General features: G+C 32.0%; 1 protein-coding gene across 3 annotated transcripts in view; it reads right to left on the reverse strand.

The window, feature by feature from the left end:
- Positions 1–5385: 5385 nt before the first annotated feature.
- Positions 5386–15214, reverse strand: part of Asx (Additional sex combs) — a 51979-nt gene continuing 42150 nt past the window's right edge. The window contains exons 4-6 of one of the 3 annotated variants that reach the window (XM_064058291.1): positions 13222–13685; positions 12836–13181; positions 5386–6750 (exon numbers count right to left, since the gene is read on the reverse strand). In XM_064058291.1, coding sequence (XP_063914361.1) covers positions 6163–6750; positions 12836–13181; positions 13222–13685 — 1398 coding nt within the window. In that variant the 3' untranslated portion in view covers positions 5386–6162. Of the gene's footprint in view, positions 6751–12831; positions 13182–13221; positions 13686–15214 lie in introns of all 3 variants that reach the window. The other 2 variants (XM_064058292.1, XM_064058293.1) reach the window with 2 other exon arrangements.

Consider the following 15214-nt stretch of genomic DNA (forward strand, 5'->3'; position numbering starts at 1 on the left):
TCGGGTTTTTATTACCCCTTTGTCTTCACCTTTGCATTTTAACATTAATCCATTTACTTTTAAATGAAAAGTATTGTTTTCTCTTTCTATACGAATTTATCTGACCTGTTGGGATTATTATCCCTGGTTCGTCCCCACAGAAAGAAAATTAACCTAGTACTTGCTAAGATAAGACAGATTTTGGCACATAATATACCTTCCAAGAAAACAGAGGGTGGGTGGGCGGGGCTAGTATTTTATAACATAAGACTAATTTTGGCACTTTTGATACTTTCGACTATTTTCAAAAATTAGTTGAAGACATTTTCTTATAGATTTCAATATCCAGAAGTAATTTTTGGCTTCGTTTCTTCGGAAATTCCTAGCGTTTTTCCAAAACCGCTAATTGAAACGTAGCAATTTTTATAGTCTCGTCAAAATAACTGTATAAAAATTTTGCAAATAAAAGAGGAAATTATTATTAATTTTTGTTTTACAAAAAGCAATTCTTTTAAGAATGTTATTATAACAGAAAGTGGTTCAAAATATAAAAAAAGTGCTATTTCAGTTATAATTTTAAATCGGGCAATTTGTTGATCAAATTTGGGTTGGCAGCAATTTGACACTGTTGACAGTTATTTATTATTAAAATATTTCTGTTTGTTAGTAACTAGTTCAATATAATTGTATTGCGAAAAAATGTATCTATTGAAATGTATGTGGACAATAAGAAAATACAAACTAAACGTCAGCAGGTAAGAACTATAAATCACATTACTTACTTTTTAGAATCGAATACATTGTCCACAGCGTGGACGCTTTCATCAGTTCCGATTTAATTTGGAAATAAGCCAAGAGCGCGTCTCCGAAAATTCGCTTAATAATATTTCATTTTCTTCGCACCACTTGATAAATTTTTGGTATTCCGCTTCATATTGCTTTATCTGCAATTTTTTCTATATGTACAGGAATTTCCATTTCTTAAATTCAACTTTGAATTTCAAACTCGAGCACTGACAAATTGACAGATTGGTATTTGACGTATTTAGTGATAAATTCAATACCAACATAATTTCGGCTTAGTAATATTTACTCGTTTAGCGATTGAAAAATGTTTTTTCAAAAATGCAGCGCAAAAAATATTGTATGTTACTCGTGTGAAAACTCCATAGCATTACTCACTTACATACAGCATGAGACACAGTCGAGCGCAATATTCTATACGATTAGCGATTTTTTTTTACTTTTTTTTTCACATTCTAAATTCTATTAGTTTCCACTCCCACTAGACAGAAGAACATTATAAGCCCCGCCCACCCACCCTGCCGCCATTTCAGTGAATGATTTTATCCCGTCAGAATTAAATCAATGATCCATTTTTCAACAATTTTCGAAAATTAGTTGAAGACATATCATGCATGATTCCGACCGTGGAAACTTCCGAAATTATTAGTTGAAGATATTTTCTTGTAGATTTCGATATCCAGAAGTCAATTTTGGCGCCGTTTCTTTGAAAATTTCTACCGTTTTTCAAAATAGCCAATTGAAATATATTTAGCAATTTTTACAGTTGCGTCAAACATGTTTCTTCCAATTTCAGTCAAATTTTGACATTTTCGAAACTTAACTAAACACATTTTCTGGTAGATTTCGAGCTCTAGAACTCGCTTCCGGCATCGTTTCGTTAATAAGTGCAGCCGTTTTTCCAGAATGGTCCGTCGAAATATCGAAATTTTTAGAAATTCTCAAAAATTCGCATTTCATAGCGATTCTTTCGAAAATGTTACCCCGTGACCATCGACACCCTATATTTTTGTAATCAGCATGTCGAGATCTACGTCCCTGAATTTTTTCGCAATTTTTAGACAACTTTTTTAAAAGTGAAATTTTTCCAACGGTCCCCCTTTCTTCAAATTTCGGCCAAATTTTGACATTTTCGAAACTTAACTAAATACATTTTCTGGTAGATTTCGAGCTCTAGAACTCGCTTCCGGCATCGTTTCGTTAATAAGTGCAGCCGTTTTTCCAGAATGGTCCGTCGAAATATCGAAATTTTTAGAAATTCTCAAAAATTCGCATTTCATAGCGATTCTTTCGAAAATGTTGCTCCCTGACCATCGACACCCCATATTTTTGTAATCAGCATGTCGAGACCTACGTCCTTGAATTTTTTCGCAATTTTTAGACAACTTTTTTAAAAGTGAAATTTTTCCAATGGTCCCCCCTTCTTCAAATTTCGGCCAAATTTTGACATTTTCGAAACTTAACTAAATGCATTTTCTGGTAGATTTCGAGCTCTAAAACTCGCTTCCGGCATCGTTTCTTTCATAAGTGCAGCCGTTTTTCCAGAATAGTCCGTTGAAATATCGAAATTTTTAGAAATTTTCAAAAATTCGCATTTCATAGCGATTCTTTCGAAAATGTTGCTCCCTGACCATCGACACCCTATATTTTTGTAATCAGCATGTCGAGATCTACGTCCCTGAATTTTTTCGCAATTTTTAGACAACTTTTTTAAAAGTGAAATTTTTCCAACGGTCCCCCCTTCTTCAAATTTCGGCCAAATTTTGACATTTTCGAAACTTAACTAAATACATTTTCTAGTAGATTTCGAGCTCCAGAACTCGCTTCCGGCATCGTTTCTTTGATAAGTTCAGCCGTTTTTCCAGAATAGTCCGTTGAAATATCGAAATTTTTAGAAATTCTCAAAAATTCGCATTTCACGGCGATTCTTTCGAAAATGTTGCCCCGCGATCATCAACACGCTATATTTTTGGAATCAGCGTGTCGAGATCTACGTCCCTGAATTTTTTCGCAATTTTTAGACGACTTTTTTAAAAGTGAAATTTTTCCAACGGTCCCCCCTTCTTCAAATTTCGGCCAAATTTTGACATTTTCGAAACTTAACTAAATACATTTTCTGGTAGATTTCGAGCTCTAGAACTCGCTTCCAGCATCGTTTCTTTGATAACTGCAACCGTTTTTCCGGAATCGTCCGTTGAAAAATCGAAATTTTTAGAAATTCTCAAAAATTCGCATTTCATAGCGATTCTTTCGAAAATGTTGCTCCCTGACCATCGACACCCTATATTTTTGTAATCGGCATGTCGAGATCTACGTCCCTGAATTTTTTCGCGATTTTTAGACAACTTTTTTAAAAGTGAAATTTTTCCAGTGGTCCCCCCTTCTTCAAATTTCGGCCAAATTTTGACATTTTCGAAACTTAACTAAGTGCATTTTCTGGTAGATTTCGAGCTCTAGAACTCACTTCCGGCATCGTTTCTTTGATAAGTGCAGCCGTTTTTCCAGAATAGTCCGTCGAAATATCGAAATTTTTAGAAATTCTCAAAAATTCGCATTTCATAGCGATTCTTTCGAAAATGTTGCTCCCTGACCATCGACACCCTATATTTTTGTAATCGGCATGTCGAGATCTACGTCCCTGAATTTTTTCGCGATTTTTAGACAACTTTTTTAAAAGTGAAATTTTTCCAATGGTCCCCCCTTCTTCAAATTTCGGCCAAATTTTGACATTTTCGAAACTTAACTAAATACATTTTCTAGTAGATTTCGAGCTCCAGAACTCGCTTCCGGCATCGTTTCTTTGATAAGTTCAGCCGTTTTTCCAGAATAGTCCGTTGAAATATCGAAATTTTTTGAAATTCTCAAAAATTCGCATTTCATAGCGATTCTTTCGAAAATGTTGCTCTCTGACCATCGACATCCTATATTTTTGTAATCGGCATGTCGAGATCTACGTCCCTGAATTTTTTCGCAATTTTTAGACAACCTTTTTAAAAGTGAAATTTTTCCAATGGTCCCCCCTACTTCAAATTTCGGCCAAATTTTGACATTTTCGAAACTTAACTAAGTGCATTTTCTGGTAGATTTCGAGCTCTAGAACTCACTTCCGGCATCGTTTCTTTGATAAGTGCAGCCGTTTTTCCAGAATAGTCCGTTGAAATATCGAAATTTTTAGAAATTCTCAAAAATTCGCATTTCATAGCGATTCTTTCGAAAATGTTGCCCCGTGACCATTAACACGCTATATTTTTGGGATTAGCACGTCCGGATATACATCCCTGAATTTTTTCACAATTTTTAGACAACTATTTAAAAAATAAAATTTTCCACTATTTTTGGCGATTTTCGAAATTTAACTAAATACTTTTTTTGTAGATTTCGGGCCGCAGAAGGCACTTCCGGTCTCATTTCTTCGATAACTTCAACTTTTTTTCTTGTATTAGTTAATTAATTTAGTGCATTGAAAAATCGCAATTTTTAAAAATTTCAAAAAATTAAATACAACACGTGTAAAAAGAAGATTTTGCGTTATTTTTTCAAGTTCGGGTTAAAGAGACATAATAGACTTCAACTAGCCTTTGTTCGGATTATAGAGGTTAAATTATACTTGCTAAGATAAGATTGATTTTAGCAGATAACATACCCTCAAGAAAATAGAGGGTGGGTGGGCGGGGCTAGTATTTGGTAAGACAATACTGATTTTGGCACTTTTGATATTTTTCAACTATTTTCGAAAATTAGTTAAGACAGTTTCTTGCAGATTTCGACATCCAGAAGTCATTTTTGGTTTCGTGTCTTCGAAAATTCCTACCGTTTTTCAAAAATCGCTAATTCAAATTTAGCAATTTTACAGTTTCGTCAAAATAGGTATAAAAAGTTTATACATAAAAAAGGAAATTGTTGTTAATTTTTATTACACAAAATAGAATTGTTTTAAGAATGTACCTTCTAAGAAAATAGAGGGTGGGTGGGCGGGGCTAGTTTTTGATAAGAAAACACTGATACTATTTTTACTGAGTAATGAATTAATCTAGGGTGCAAATTTAATATTACAGCCACTGTGTTTTTAACATGCATGTGCTGATGCTTTTTCAATTGTTTTCAGGCAGATTAGGATAAAATTTATGGTTGGTTTAGTTGTTATTCAACTCACGTCGAACATACTTAAGTATTTCACTAAAAAAAAGTAATGCTTACCGTCGGCTGTTACGTGAACGTTTTCATAATCTGAGGTTAAGAATACCTTCCAACAAAACAAGTATTGTGATTTTATTTAAAATTATCGCAAATTATTTACATGTTTGTAAAAACTGAAAGGCAACGCTATAAAAACTGTACAAGAAATAATTCGGAATAATACATGCGAAAAAAGTCGTTTTACACATCCTTCTAGAATCTAACAATAACACTAATTTTAAAAAGCATTATGCTACAAATTGAAATCACACAAAATCCGATTTTCCAGTGACGTGTCGGCGACAAAAAACGAATTTATTGCACTAGAAACAACGTTTATAAAACTTTAGCAAAAATCGAAAAGTATACTCCAATATACCTGAGGTAGTACATTTTAGTTCGTGACAAATAAAAAATACATCGAAATGACATCAAGCTACAAATTTTTTATTCATTTTTTATCAAAACGCTGGAAGACTTCTAAAAAACAAAAACAAACGTCTGAGCGAGCACAATAATAAATAAATAAACAAAACATATGTATAAAACCAAGTGTATGATATGTAGCGGACTAAAATAATTTATACATAAAAAAATAAAGTAGATCGGTGACGAATCAGAGTATTTTTTCATTCACATGTACAAGCATAAGTAAAATAGTCCTCACTATGTCGTAAGTTACAATATAAATTTTAAAACTAACTTTAAAAATCACTATCAACCAAGTCTTCTTTGTTACATGTTTAATTACCACAGTACAATTTCACGTCCGTTTGTTGGCAACAATGCTCCTGGAGCTTTATCGTTCCACGACTATGAAACAAATTAGTACGGAATTCGCTGCTACTGCACAAGCAACCGAAAAATACGAGATTCAAAAAATCAAATATACAACACAAAAAATACCTCGGAATTCAGGGAAACCCTCCCTGCATATAAATATAATATATAATTACCCCAAAAAAACCCAATAAATAAACCAATTATTATTAACAATAATTTCACCCCTCCCACGTAACATTTAAACTGAAATCGCAGACCGCCATGGAATATGACGCCGTCTCTATTGACACTTGTTCTGTCAACAACAATGTTATTTTAAGGTTATGTTTCAAGCGCCAAGCACAAAAAAGCGCAATACCCTTCTTTCCGACCCCCATCCCTCGCCTCATTGTTACCAACAAACGCCCCTCATAAGACAACCTACCGTATGAAACACGTACGGCACAATTTATTCGGTCCGATGCAGTCGTCGTGGCAGAACGCCCCGCACTTTTTACACACCACCATCGCCTTCAGACTGCACGCGCAATTGTCCGCCGCCCGCTTCTGCTGCTGCATGACCGCCCCCTGCATCGCCGCCCCCGGATGGTCGACCATCACGTTCTCGCCGCCGATGATCGTGTAGTTGTGCATCTGGTTCTCGAGGCTGACGTCGCCGTAGACCACGCCCGAGGGCAGCCGCTGCCGCCGGGTCACCGCCTGCGTGCCGGGGTTCGGGCACTGGACGATGAAGTCGTTGGACTGGGGAGGCGGCGGCGGGGGCGGCGCTTGCTGCTGTTGGGGCTGGAGGCCGCCGGCGTGGTCGACGTCGACGCTGGCGGGGCGGCCGCGACCGCCGACCGAGAGGATCTGGCCGCCGCCGGTGTTGATGGCGGCGGGCAGCTGCTGCTGGTGGGACGGCGGCGCGCTGGATGAGCGCGGGATGTTGGGGTGGTGGTCGCCGACGCCGGCGCGCTGGACGAGGATGTACTGGCCGACGGCGCCCATGGGGTTGGGGGCTTCAACCACCTGGGGGTGGAGCGAAAATTTTTTAGTAAAATACAACTAATTGTACTTTCTACGATCATTAAAGTATCTACGATTTAGAATGTTCGTTTGCATGCAAGTAATGGAAAAAGTAACACTTTTGGCACGGGTTGCATACATTTTTTTCTATGATTATATAAAAAAAATAAGATTTGTGATCCCTCGTCAAATTTTTTGTTTTCAAATATTACTTCCTTGGCTTACGCTCGGGAAAGAAAAATTGAAAAAGTAAAAAATCAAAAATTCGAAACAAAATCGAAAAATTCAGAAAATGAACAATTTAAAAACAGAAAAATTCAAGAACCGAAATATTGAAAAATCAAAAACCTGAAAAATCCAGAAATGGGAAAATAAAAAAAATCGAAGAAAATTTGAAGAATCCAAAAACTGAAACATGAAAAATTCGAAAAATTTAAACAAAAAATTCGACAATTTTAAAACAGAAAAATCCCAAAAGTGAAAAAAATCAAAAGATTTATTAATCGAGCAATCGGGAAACCGAAAATTTAGAAGAGGAAAAAATTTAAAAATCGAAAAATTGAATTGAAAAATCGTGAAAGAGAGAAGACGAAAAATCAAGAAAATAAAAAAATTGAAAGATCGAAAAATCGGGAAGTGGGAAAATGAAAAAATCGAAGAAAATTTGAAGAATCGAACAATTGAAAAATCCCAAAACTGAAACATTAAAAATTCGAATAATTTAAACAGAAAATTGGTAAAATTTAAAACAAAAAAATCGAAACGGAAAACTGAAAAATTTAAAAACCGAAAAATTGAAATATCGAAAAATAAAAAAAAAAATAAAATTGCAAGATTGAAATATAGAAAAATCCAGAAGTGGGAAAACAAAAAATCAAAGAAATTTTGAAGAATTAGAAAATCCCAAAAGTGAAACAATAAAAAGACCAAGCATGGAAAAACTTAAAATTTAAGATTTCGAAAAATCTAAAATGTAAAAAACCGAAATATTGAAAAATCAAAAACCTGAAAAATTGAAAAATCCAGAAATGGGAAAATCAAAAACATCCAAGAAAATTTGAAGAATCCAAAAACTGAAAAATCCAAAAGTGAAGCATTAAAAATTCGAAAAATTTAAAGAAAAAAATCGACAATCTTAAAACAGAAAAATCCCAAAAGTGAAACATCGAAAAATAAATTGAAAAATAGAAGAAAAATTAAAATATTGCAAAAATTGAGAAATCGAAACACGAAAAAACAGAACATTTTTTCAACGTGAAAAAATTAAGAATCAAAATACTGAAAACCGAAAACTAAAATTTCGAAAAGTTGGTAAATTGAAAAATTGAAAAGTTGAAAAATCGTCAAGTTGAAAAATAGAAAAATTAAAAACCCGAAAAAGCGATTGATGGAGAAATCGAAAATTAAAAAAATTGTAAGATTTATTAGTCGAGTAATCGGGAAACCGAAAATTTAGAAGAGGAAAAAATTTAAAAATCGAAAAATTGAATTGAAAAATCGTGAAAGAGAGAAGACGAAAAATCAAGAAAATAAAAAAATTGAAAGATCGAAAAATCGCGAAGTGGGAAAATGAAAAAATCGAAGAAAATTTGAAGAATCGAACAATTGAAAAATTCCAAAACTGAAACAAAATTCGAAATGGAAAACAGAAAAATTGAAGAATTTGTAAATTCCCAGAAGGGAAACTAAAAAAATTGTGAAAACGAAAAATTTAAAAACCGAAAAACCAAAAAAATTTAAAATTGCAAGATTGAAATATAGAAAAATCGGAAAATCGAGTAATCAAAACATCGAAAAATCAAAAACCTGAAAAATCGAAAAATTCAGAAATGGGAAAACAAAAAATCAAAGAAAATTTGAAGAATCGAAAAATCCCAAAAGTGAAACAATAAAAATTCGAAAAATTGAAAGTAAAAATTGAAAATTCGAAAAGAAAAGTCGCAAAATTGAAAAATCGAAAGAACAAGAAAGATCAAGCATGGAAAAATTTATAAATGTAAAAAACCGAAAAATTAAAATATCGGAAAAATTGAGAAATCAAAACATGACAAAATAAAAAATTGAAAAATCGAAAATTCGAAAAATCTTCAACTTGCAAAAATATAGAAATTGAGAAAGTTGAAAAATCTAAACTTTGAGAAATCGAAAATAAAAAATAATATCGGGAAATCAAAATTTTGAGCATCGAAAAATCCAAAAGTCCAAAAATCTAAAAACCCGAAATTTGAAAAATCGAAAACTTTCAAACGGAAAAAATAGGAAAACTGATAAATCGGAAAATGAAATATGGAAAATTTGAAAAATCGAGAAACTGAAGGAGCGAAAAAAGAAGAAATATGGAAAAAATGATGAATCCAAAAATTCGAAGATTGTCAATATGGAAAATCGAAAAAATCAGCATTTTAAGAAATTGAAAACTCAAAATCCTGAAAAGTCGAAAATCGAAAAATCGCATAACTGTAATGTCGGAAAATTGAGAAATCGGAAAATAAAAATTATCGAGAAATCGAAAATTTGAAAAAGCGAGAATCCGAGAAATTGAAAAATAAAAAATTTCAAAAATCGAAAAATTGAAAAACCAAAAAATCTAAAACCGAAAGAACGAGAATTCAAAACATAAACATTGAAGAAATCTAAAATTTTAAAATTCGAAAAATTAAAATAGCAGAAATTGAAAAATCGTAAATTTGAGGAATTTGTAAAATCGAGAATTTGAAAGAACCAAAAATTATGATCAAAAAACTGAAAAATCGAAGAAATGAAAAATTGAAAAATCGTAGAAGGGAAATATCGGAAAATTTAGAAATTCGAAGATTGAAAAAATGCAAAACTTTAAATTCGAAAAATTGAAAAATCAAAGATTTGAAAAACAGAATTCGAAAAATCTAAAAATAAAAAAAACACGAAAATTTAAATGTCCAAAAAATTGAAAAACGGAAAAATTGAAAAATCGATTAATCGAAAAATCGACAATATAGGAATGCTAAAAATAGAAAAATTTATAAATCGAGATATGAAAACATCGAAAAATCTAAAATTTAAAAAACCGAAAAATTGAAGAATTGAAAAACGGAAAATTGGCGAAATCGAAAAAGCGAGAAATGGGAAAATAAAAAAATCCGACAAAATTGGAAGAATCGAAAAATTAAAAAAATCCATCAAATATTTGAAAAATTTAAAATAGAAAAATCGAGAAATCGAAAAATCTAAAATTTTAAAAACTAAAAAATCGTGAAATCGAAACATCAAAAAAACGAAAAATTGAAAAAGTAAAGAATTGAAAAATTAAAAAGCCGAAAATCGAAATGAAAAATCGAAGAATTAGAAAAATCCCAAAACTGAAAAATTTTAAAAGCGAAAATCGGAGAATATAAAATTTTAAAAATCGAAAATTGAAAAATCGAAAGATCGAGAAATCAAAATATCAAAGTATGGAAAAATTTAAAAATTCGAAAAATCTAAACTATAAAAAAAAAGGAAAATTGAAATATCGCAAAACTGGAAAATTGAGAAAACGAAACATGAAAAAACAAAAATTGAAAAATCGGGAATCTGAAGGAAAGAAAAATCCTAAAATCGAAATATCGAAAAAATGATAAATCGAATAATCGAAAAATCGTGAATCCAAAAAGTGGAAAAATTGTCAAGACGAAAAATTGAAAACCGAAATTTAAAAAAATTGAAAAATAAAAAAAGAATTGACAAATTGATTGAAAATCGAGAAATCGAAAAGACGGTAAACGGAGAAAAAAGAAAATCAAAAAATTGAAGAATAAAAATGATTGAGAAATAGACAATTTGAAAAAACGAAAAACCAAAAAATTCTAAAACGGGAAAACCGTAAATTTAAAAATTTTAAAAACCGAAAAATATAAAACCGAAAGAACGAGAATTCAAAATATCAAAATCGAAGATTTAAAAAGCTGAGAATTCGAAAAATCTAATAACCCAAAAATTTAAAAATTGAAAAATCGAAGAATTGAAAGAATCTAAAAACCGAAAATTCAACATTGAAGAACTGAAAAATCGAAAAATTGAGAAGGTGAAACATTGAGAAATTTTGAAAACCAAAAAGTCTATTAATCGAGCAACGGAAAAATTGAAAAAGATTAGAAATACCAAAAACTGGAAAACAGAAACAGAAGAATTGAAAAACAAATCGAGAACTCTAAAATTTAAAAATTAGAACTAAAAAATCGAGAAGTCGAAAAATAGAGAAACGGGAAAATCAAAATATCGAAATAGTTAAAAGTAGAAAATTAGGAACGCCAAAAATTGAAGAAAACCTAAAATTGAAATGTCGGAAAATTGAGAAATCGATAAATAAAAAAATTGAAAAAATCATGAATTGAAACATCTTCGAGTCGAAAAACTGAAAATTAAAAAATTGAAAAGCCAAAAATTTGAAAAATCGAAGAACTGAAAAACTCAAAAATCGTGAAATCGAGAAGTCGAAAAATGAAAAAAGGAAAAATAAAAAATGTAAAAGTCATAAAACTGAATGAAATATCGGAAAATTGAGAAATCGAAAAACAAAAATTATTGAGAAATAGGAAATCTGAAATAACGAGAAACCGATAAATTCTAAAACAGAAAAACTGAAAATTTTAAAAATCGTGAAATCCAGAAGTCAAAAAATCAGAAAATGGGAAAATAAAAAAATTGTTAAAAATCGAAAGATCGATTAATCGAAAATTCGAAAACAAAATTTAGCAACACCAGAAACTGAAAAACCGAAAAATTAAATACAAAAAACTGAAAAATCGTGAAAACGAAAATTCGAAAAATTTCAAAGACGAAAAATCGAAAAACCGAAATTTAAAAAAATTGAAAAATCGAAGAAGAGAAAAATGAAAAAATTGAAATTTCGAAAAATTGAAAAATATTGAAACCGGAACAAAAAATTGAAAATTTGAAAAAGTAAAAAAATTGAAAATCGAAAAATTTGAAAAATCCCAAAACTGAAAAATTTTAACACCGAAAATCGAAGAATATAAAATTTTAAAAATCGAAAAATTGAAAAATCGAAAGATCGAAACTATAAAATAAAGAAAAATTAAAATATCGCAAAACTGAAAAATTGAGAAAACGAAACGAAAAAACAAAAATTGAAAAATCTAGAAATCGAAAAGTTGAAACATTCAAACAAGAAATTAAAAAAACGAAAACTTAGATAAAATTAACAATAAAAAACTCGAGAAGTCGAAAAATTGTCAAGACGAATAATCGAAATTTAAAAAAATTGAAAAATAGTAGAACTGAAATATCAGAAAATTGAGAAATTGAAAAATAAAAATGATCAAGAAATAGAAAATTCGAAAAAACGAGAAACCCAAAAATTCTAAAACGGGAAAATCGAAAAATTAATAATTTTAAAAACCGAAAAATATAAAACCGAAAGAATTCAAAACATCAAACATTCAAGAAATTTAAAATTTTAAAATTCGAAAAACTGAAAAATCGCAGATTTAAAATCCGAGAATTCGAAAAATCTAAAAACCAAAAATTTAAAAGGTAAAAAATGGAAAAATTGAAAAATCGAGAAATTGAAAAGTCGAAAAATTGTCAAGTCGAAAAATGAACATTTAAAAAATTGAAGAATTGAAGAACTGAAAAATCGAAAAATTGGGAAGCTGAAACATTGAGAAATGGGAAAACCAACAATTATTAATCCAGAAATGGAAATATTGAAAATTTAGAAATGTCAAAAATTGGAAAACAGAAAGAGAAGAACTGAAAAATCGGGAAGTCGAAAGTAGAGAATACCTAGGTAAAAGTCGAAAATTTAGGAACGCCAAAAATTGAAAAATCGAAAAATCATGGAACATTTCAGAGCATTCGGCTTTGCAATTTCAATGTTAAACTACAAAATATTGCTATACAAATTTGAATTAGGAAATAAAAAAGTCAAATCAGCAGTAGCGAGTCAAACTCCGCCTGCACGTTATGACAAAAGTGTTACTTTTGAACGCAGATTGCCCGAAAGCTTTTTTCTATGATCATCTAATACGATCTTGGACTTTGATTAGTAGAAAACAGAGAAGCGTCTAACGGAGATGCGTATTAGTAGTCATTTTTACTCACTCACTTCAGGACTTAAGGCAGGGGCTTGTGGCAGTACTGCCATCGTCACGGGGATTCCCTGCCCCGAGGTGAACACGTGTCTGACCACGACGGGCGGACTCGGCTGCCTCTGCTGTTGGTACGGCACCGACCTCGCCTTCTGCCCCACGTTCTTCACCCCATTGTTTTGCACCATCTGGAAATTACCGCTAGCCGGCAACGGCGGCGTGAACGTCTTCGCCGAGCCTCTGGACGACGTCACCGAACTGTATTGCGTCTGTCTGTTGTTCTCGTTCTTCTTCACCGTGTTGTTAACCGCGGCGGCGGCTAGCAGCGACGGCGGCGGTTTCAGCTGACATCTACCAACAAAGCTAAGCTTAAGAGTTTAGAAAATCAAAAAATGTGTATCACCTCAACTGATCCCGGTTCGGACTGTTCTGGATGACCGCCTGGCAGATCTGGTAACTTCGCTCCAGATTGACAGCCCCCGGGGGCGGCTTGTTGCTGCCCCGGTTCCTGTTCGAGCCTCCGCTTTGCGAGCTCTTCGGCTTGGCCTTCGTGTGCGCCGGCACCGCCCGAATCGGCTGGCTCGTGCTCAGCGCCAGGTACGGCAGCGCGCTCGAGCTCTGGACCATCCCCGGCCTGGGGAGCGTCGGGACGCACTGGCTCTCGTTGACGGGATTCACTAGAGATCCGGTGCTCACCACCGACGGCAGACACACGATCGTCGTCGGGGGGATCACCGTCGTCACGGTCTTGCTCACTGATGGCGTCACCGTCGAGTTGGCGCCGTTGCTCGAACTCACCGTGCTCGTGATCAGGCTGTCGTTGCTGATGATCTCGGGCGTCAAGGTCACCTCCAGCTCCAGCTTAACCTGTTATTGTCATTAATGTAGCTTTATCGCATGAAAATTTGTTAGATGCGTTATTATTAAGTAAGTACAGGCTACTTCTGATACTTAAAATGGAAATAGACAATTTAATAAAAGTTATGTAATACATATTATGTAATTTGAGTACTTAATTCTTTGAGGACTATACTCTAAAATTATTTTTAACTATACAGAGTGTTATGTTTTTAAGACGTAACACTCAACTTAGCTTTTTTAATGAAATACCCTAATCATAATTTATTTTTGAAATTCCAGAACATATTTTAAATATTACTACAATCTTACTCTATTTTTTTGTTCTCATTCTTCTAATATGTCGATGTGTCTCTTAAAAAAGTAAAAATCGCAGTAACAAAAAACAATTAGATGCAGTAATAATAAAATTAGTCCTAGTCTATTTCGCCAGATCTTCCCTCGCCCCTGAAGTACAGTCAAACAAATCCCAGTTCTTTGGAAGATTATAAATTTGTCTTTTTTTTTTGTTTCTTCAGTCTTCGATTTGAGATTTTTCAAGTTAAAATTTTTCAGTTATCCAATTTTCCAACTTTTGAATTTGTTCAATTTTTAGACTTACAGTTCTTGAGTTTTCAATTTTTCGATTCCTTAATTTTTTATTTCTTCAAATTTTCGATTTGCAATTTTTCGGTTCGGCTTTTTATTTTCTTTATTTTACAATTTTTCGTTTGTTTTTTCAATTTTACAATGTGTAAATTCTTAGAGTTTTCATTTTTAAATGTTTCAGTTTTTCGATTTCCAACTTTTGGATATTTCAATTTTTAGATTTTGTAATTTTTCCATTCGGTTTTCTATTTTCTTTATTTTTTGTTTTTTCAATTAAAATTTGATAAATTTTTCTTTTCTCAATTTTACGATTCCTAACTTTTCATTCATTTTTGCATGTTTTGGATATTTCAACTTATAGATTTTGCAATTTTTCAATCCTTAAATTTTTTTGTTTCCTCAATTTTAAGATGTTGTAACTCTTCGAATTTTAATTTTTAAATGTTTCAGTTTATCGATTTTGCAATTTTTGAGTATATCAATTATTAGATTTTGCAGTTTTTTAATGTCTTATTTTTTCAATTCTTCGGTTTTTCAATATTCGGATTTTATAATTTATTGCTTTTTCAATTCTAATTTTTTCAATTTTTCGATTTACAATTTTTCAATTCTTTAATTTTTTTTGTTTCGTCAATTATAGGATATGTAACTCTTCGAGTTTTCATTTTTACATTTAGCAAATTTTTCGATTTTACAATTTTTTATTTTGATCTGCAATTTTTTGTTTTTTCAATTCCAGTTTTTAAAATTTTTCCTTTCTACCATTTTTCGATTTGCAATTTTTCAATTCAATTTTTTTTATTTCTTGTATTTTATCTTATGTAACTCAACTCCACAAAAGTGGTCCGTTTTTGCGATTTTTCCGTTTTTTGATCATTAAATTTTTCGATTAATCGATTTATTAATTTCTGGATTTTCCGATATTTCAGTTTCATTTTTCAATTTTTCTT

This window comes from Zophobas morio, unplaced genomic scaffold (genome assembly GCF_036711695.1).
Source record: "Zophobas morio isolate AGI-343-1 ecotype UQ-CSIRO unplaced genomic scaffold, CSIRO_AGI_Zmor_V1 ptg000018l, whole genome shotgun sequence".
Taxonomy (NCBI): Eukaryota; Metazoa; Arthropoda; class Insecta; order Coleoptera; family Tenebrionidae; genus Zophobas; species Zophobas morio.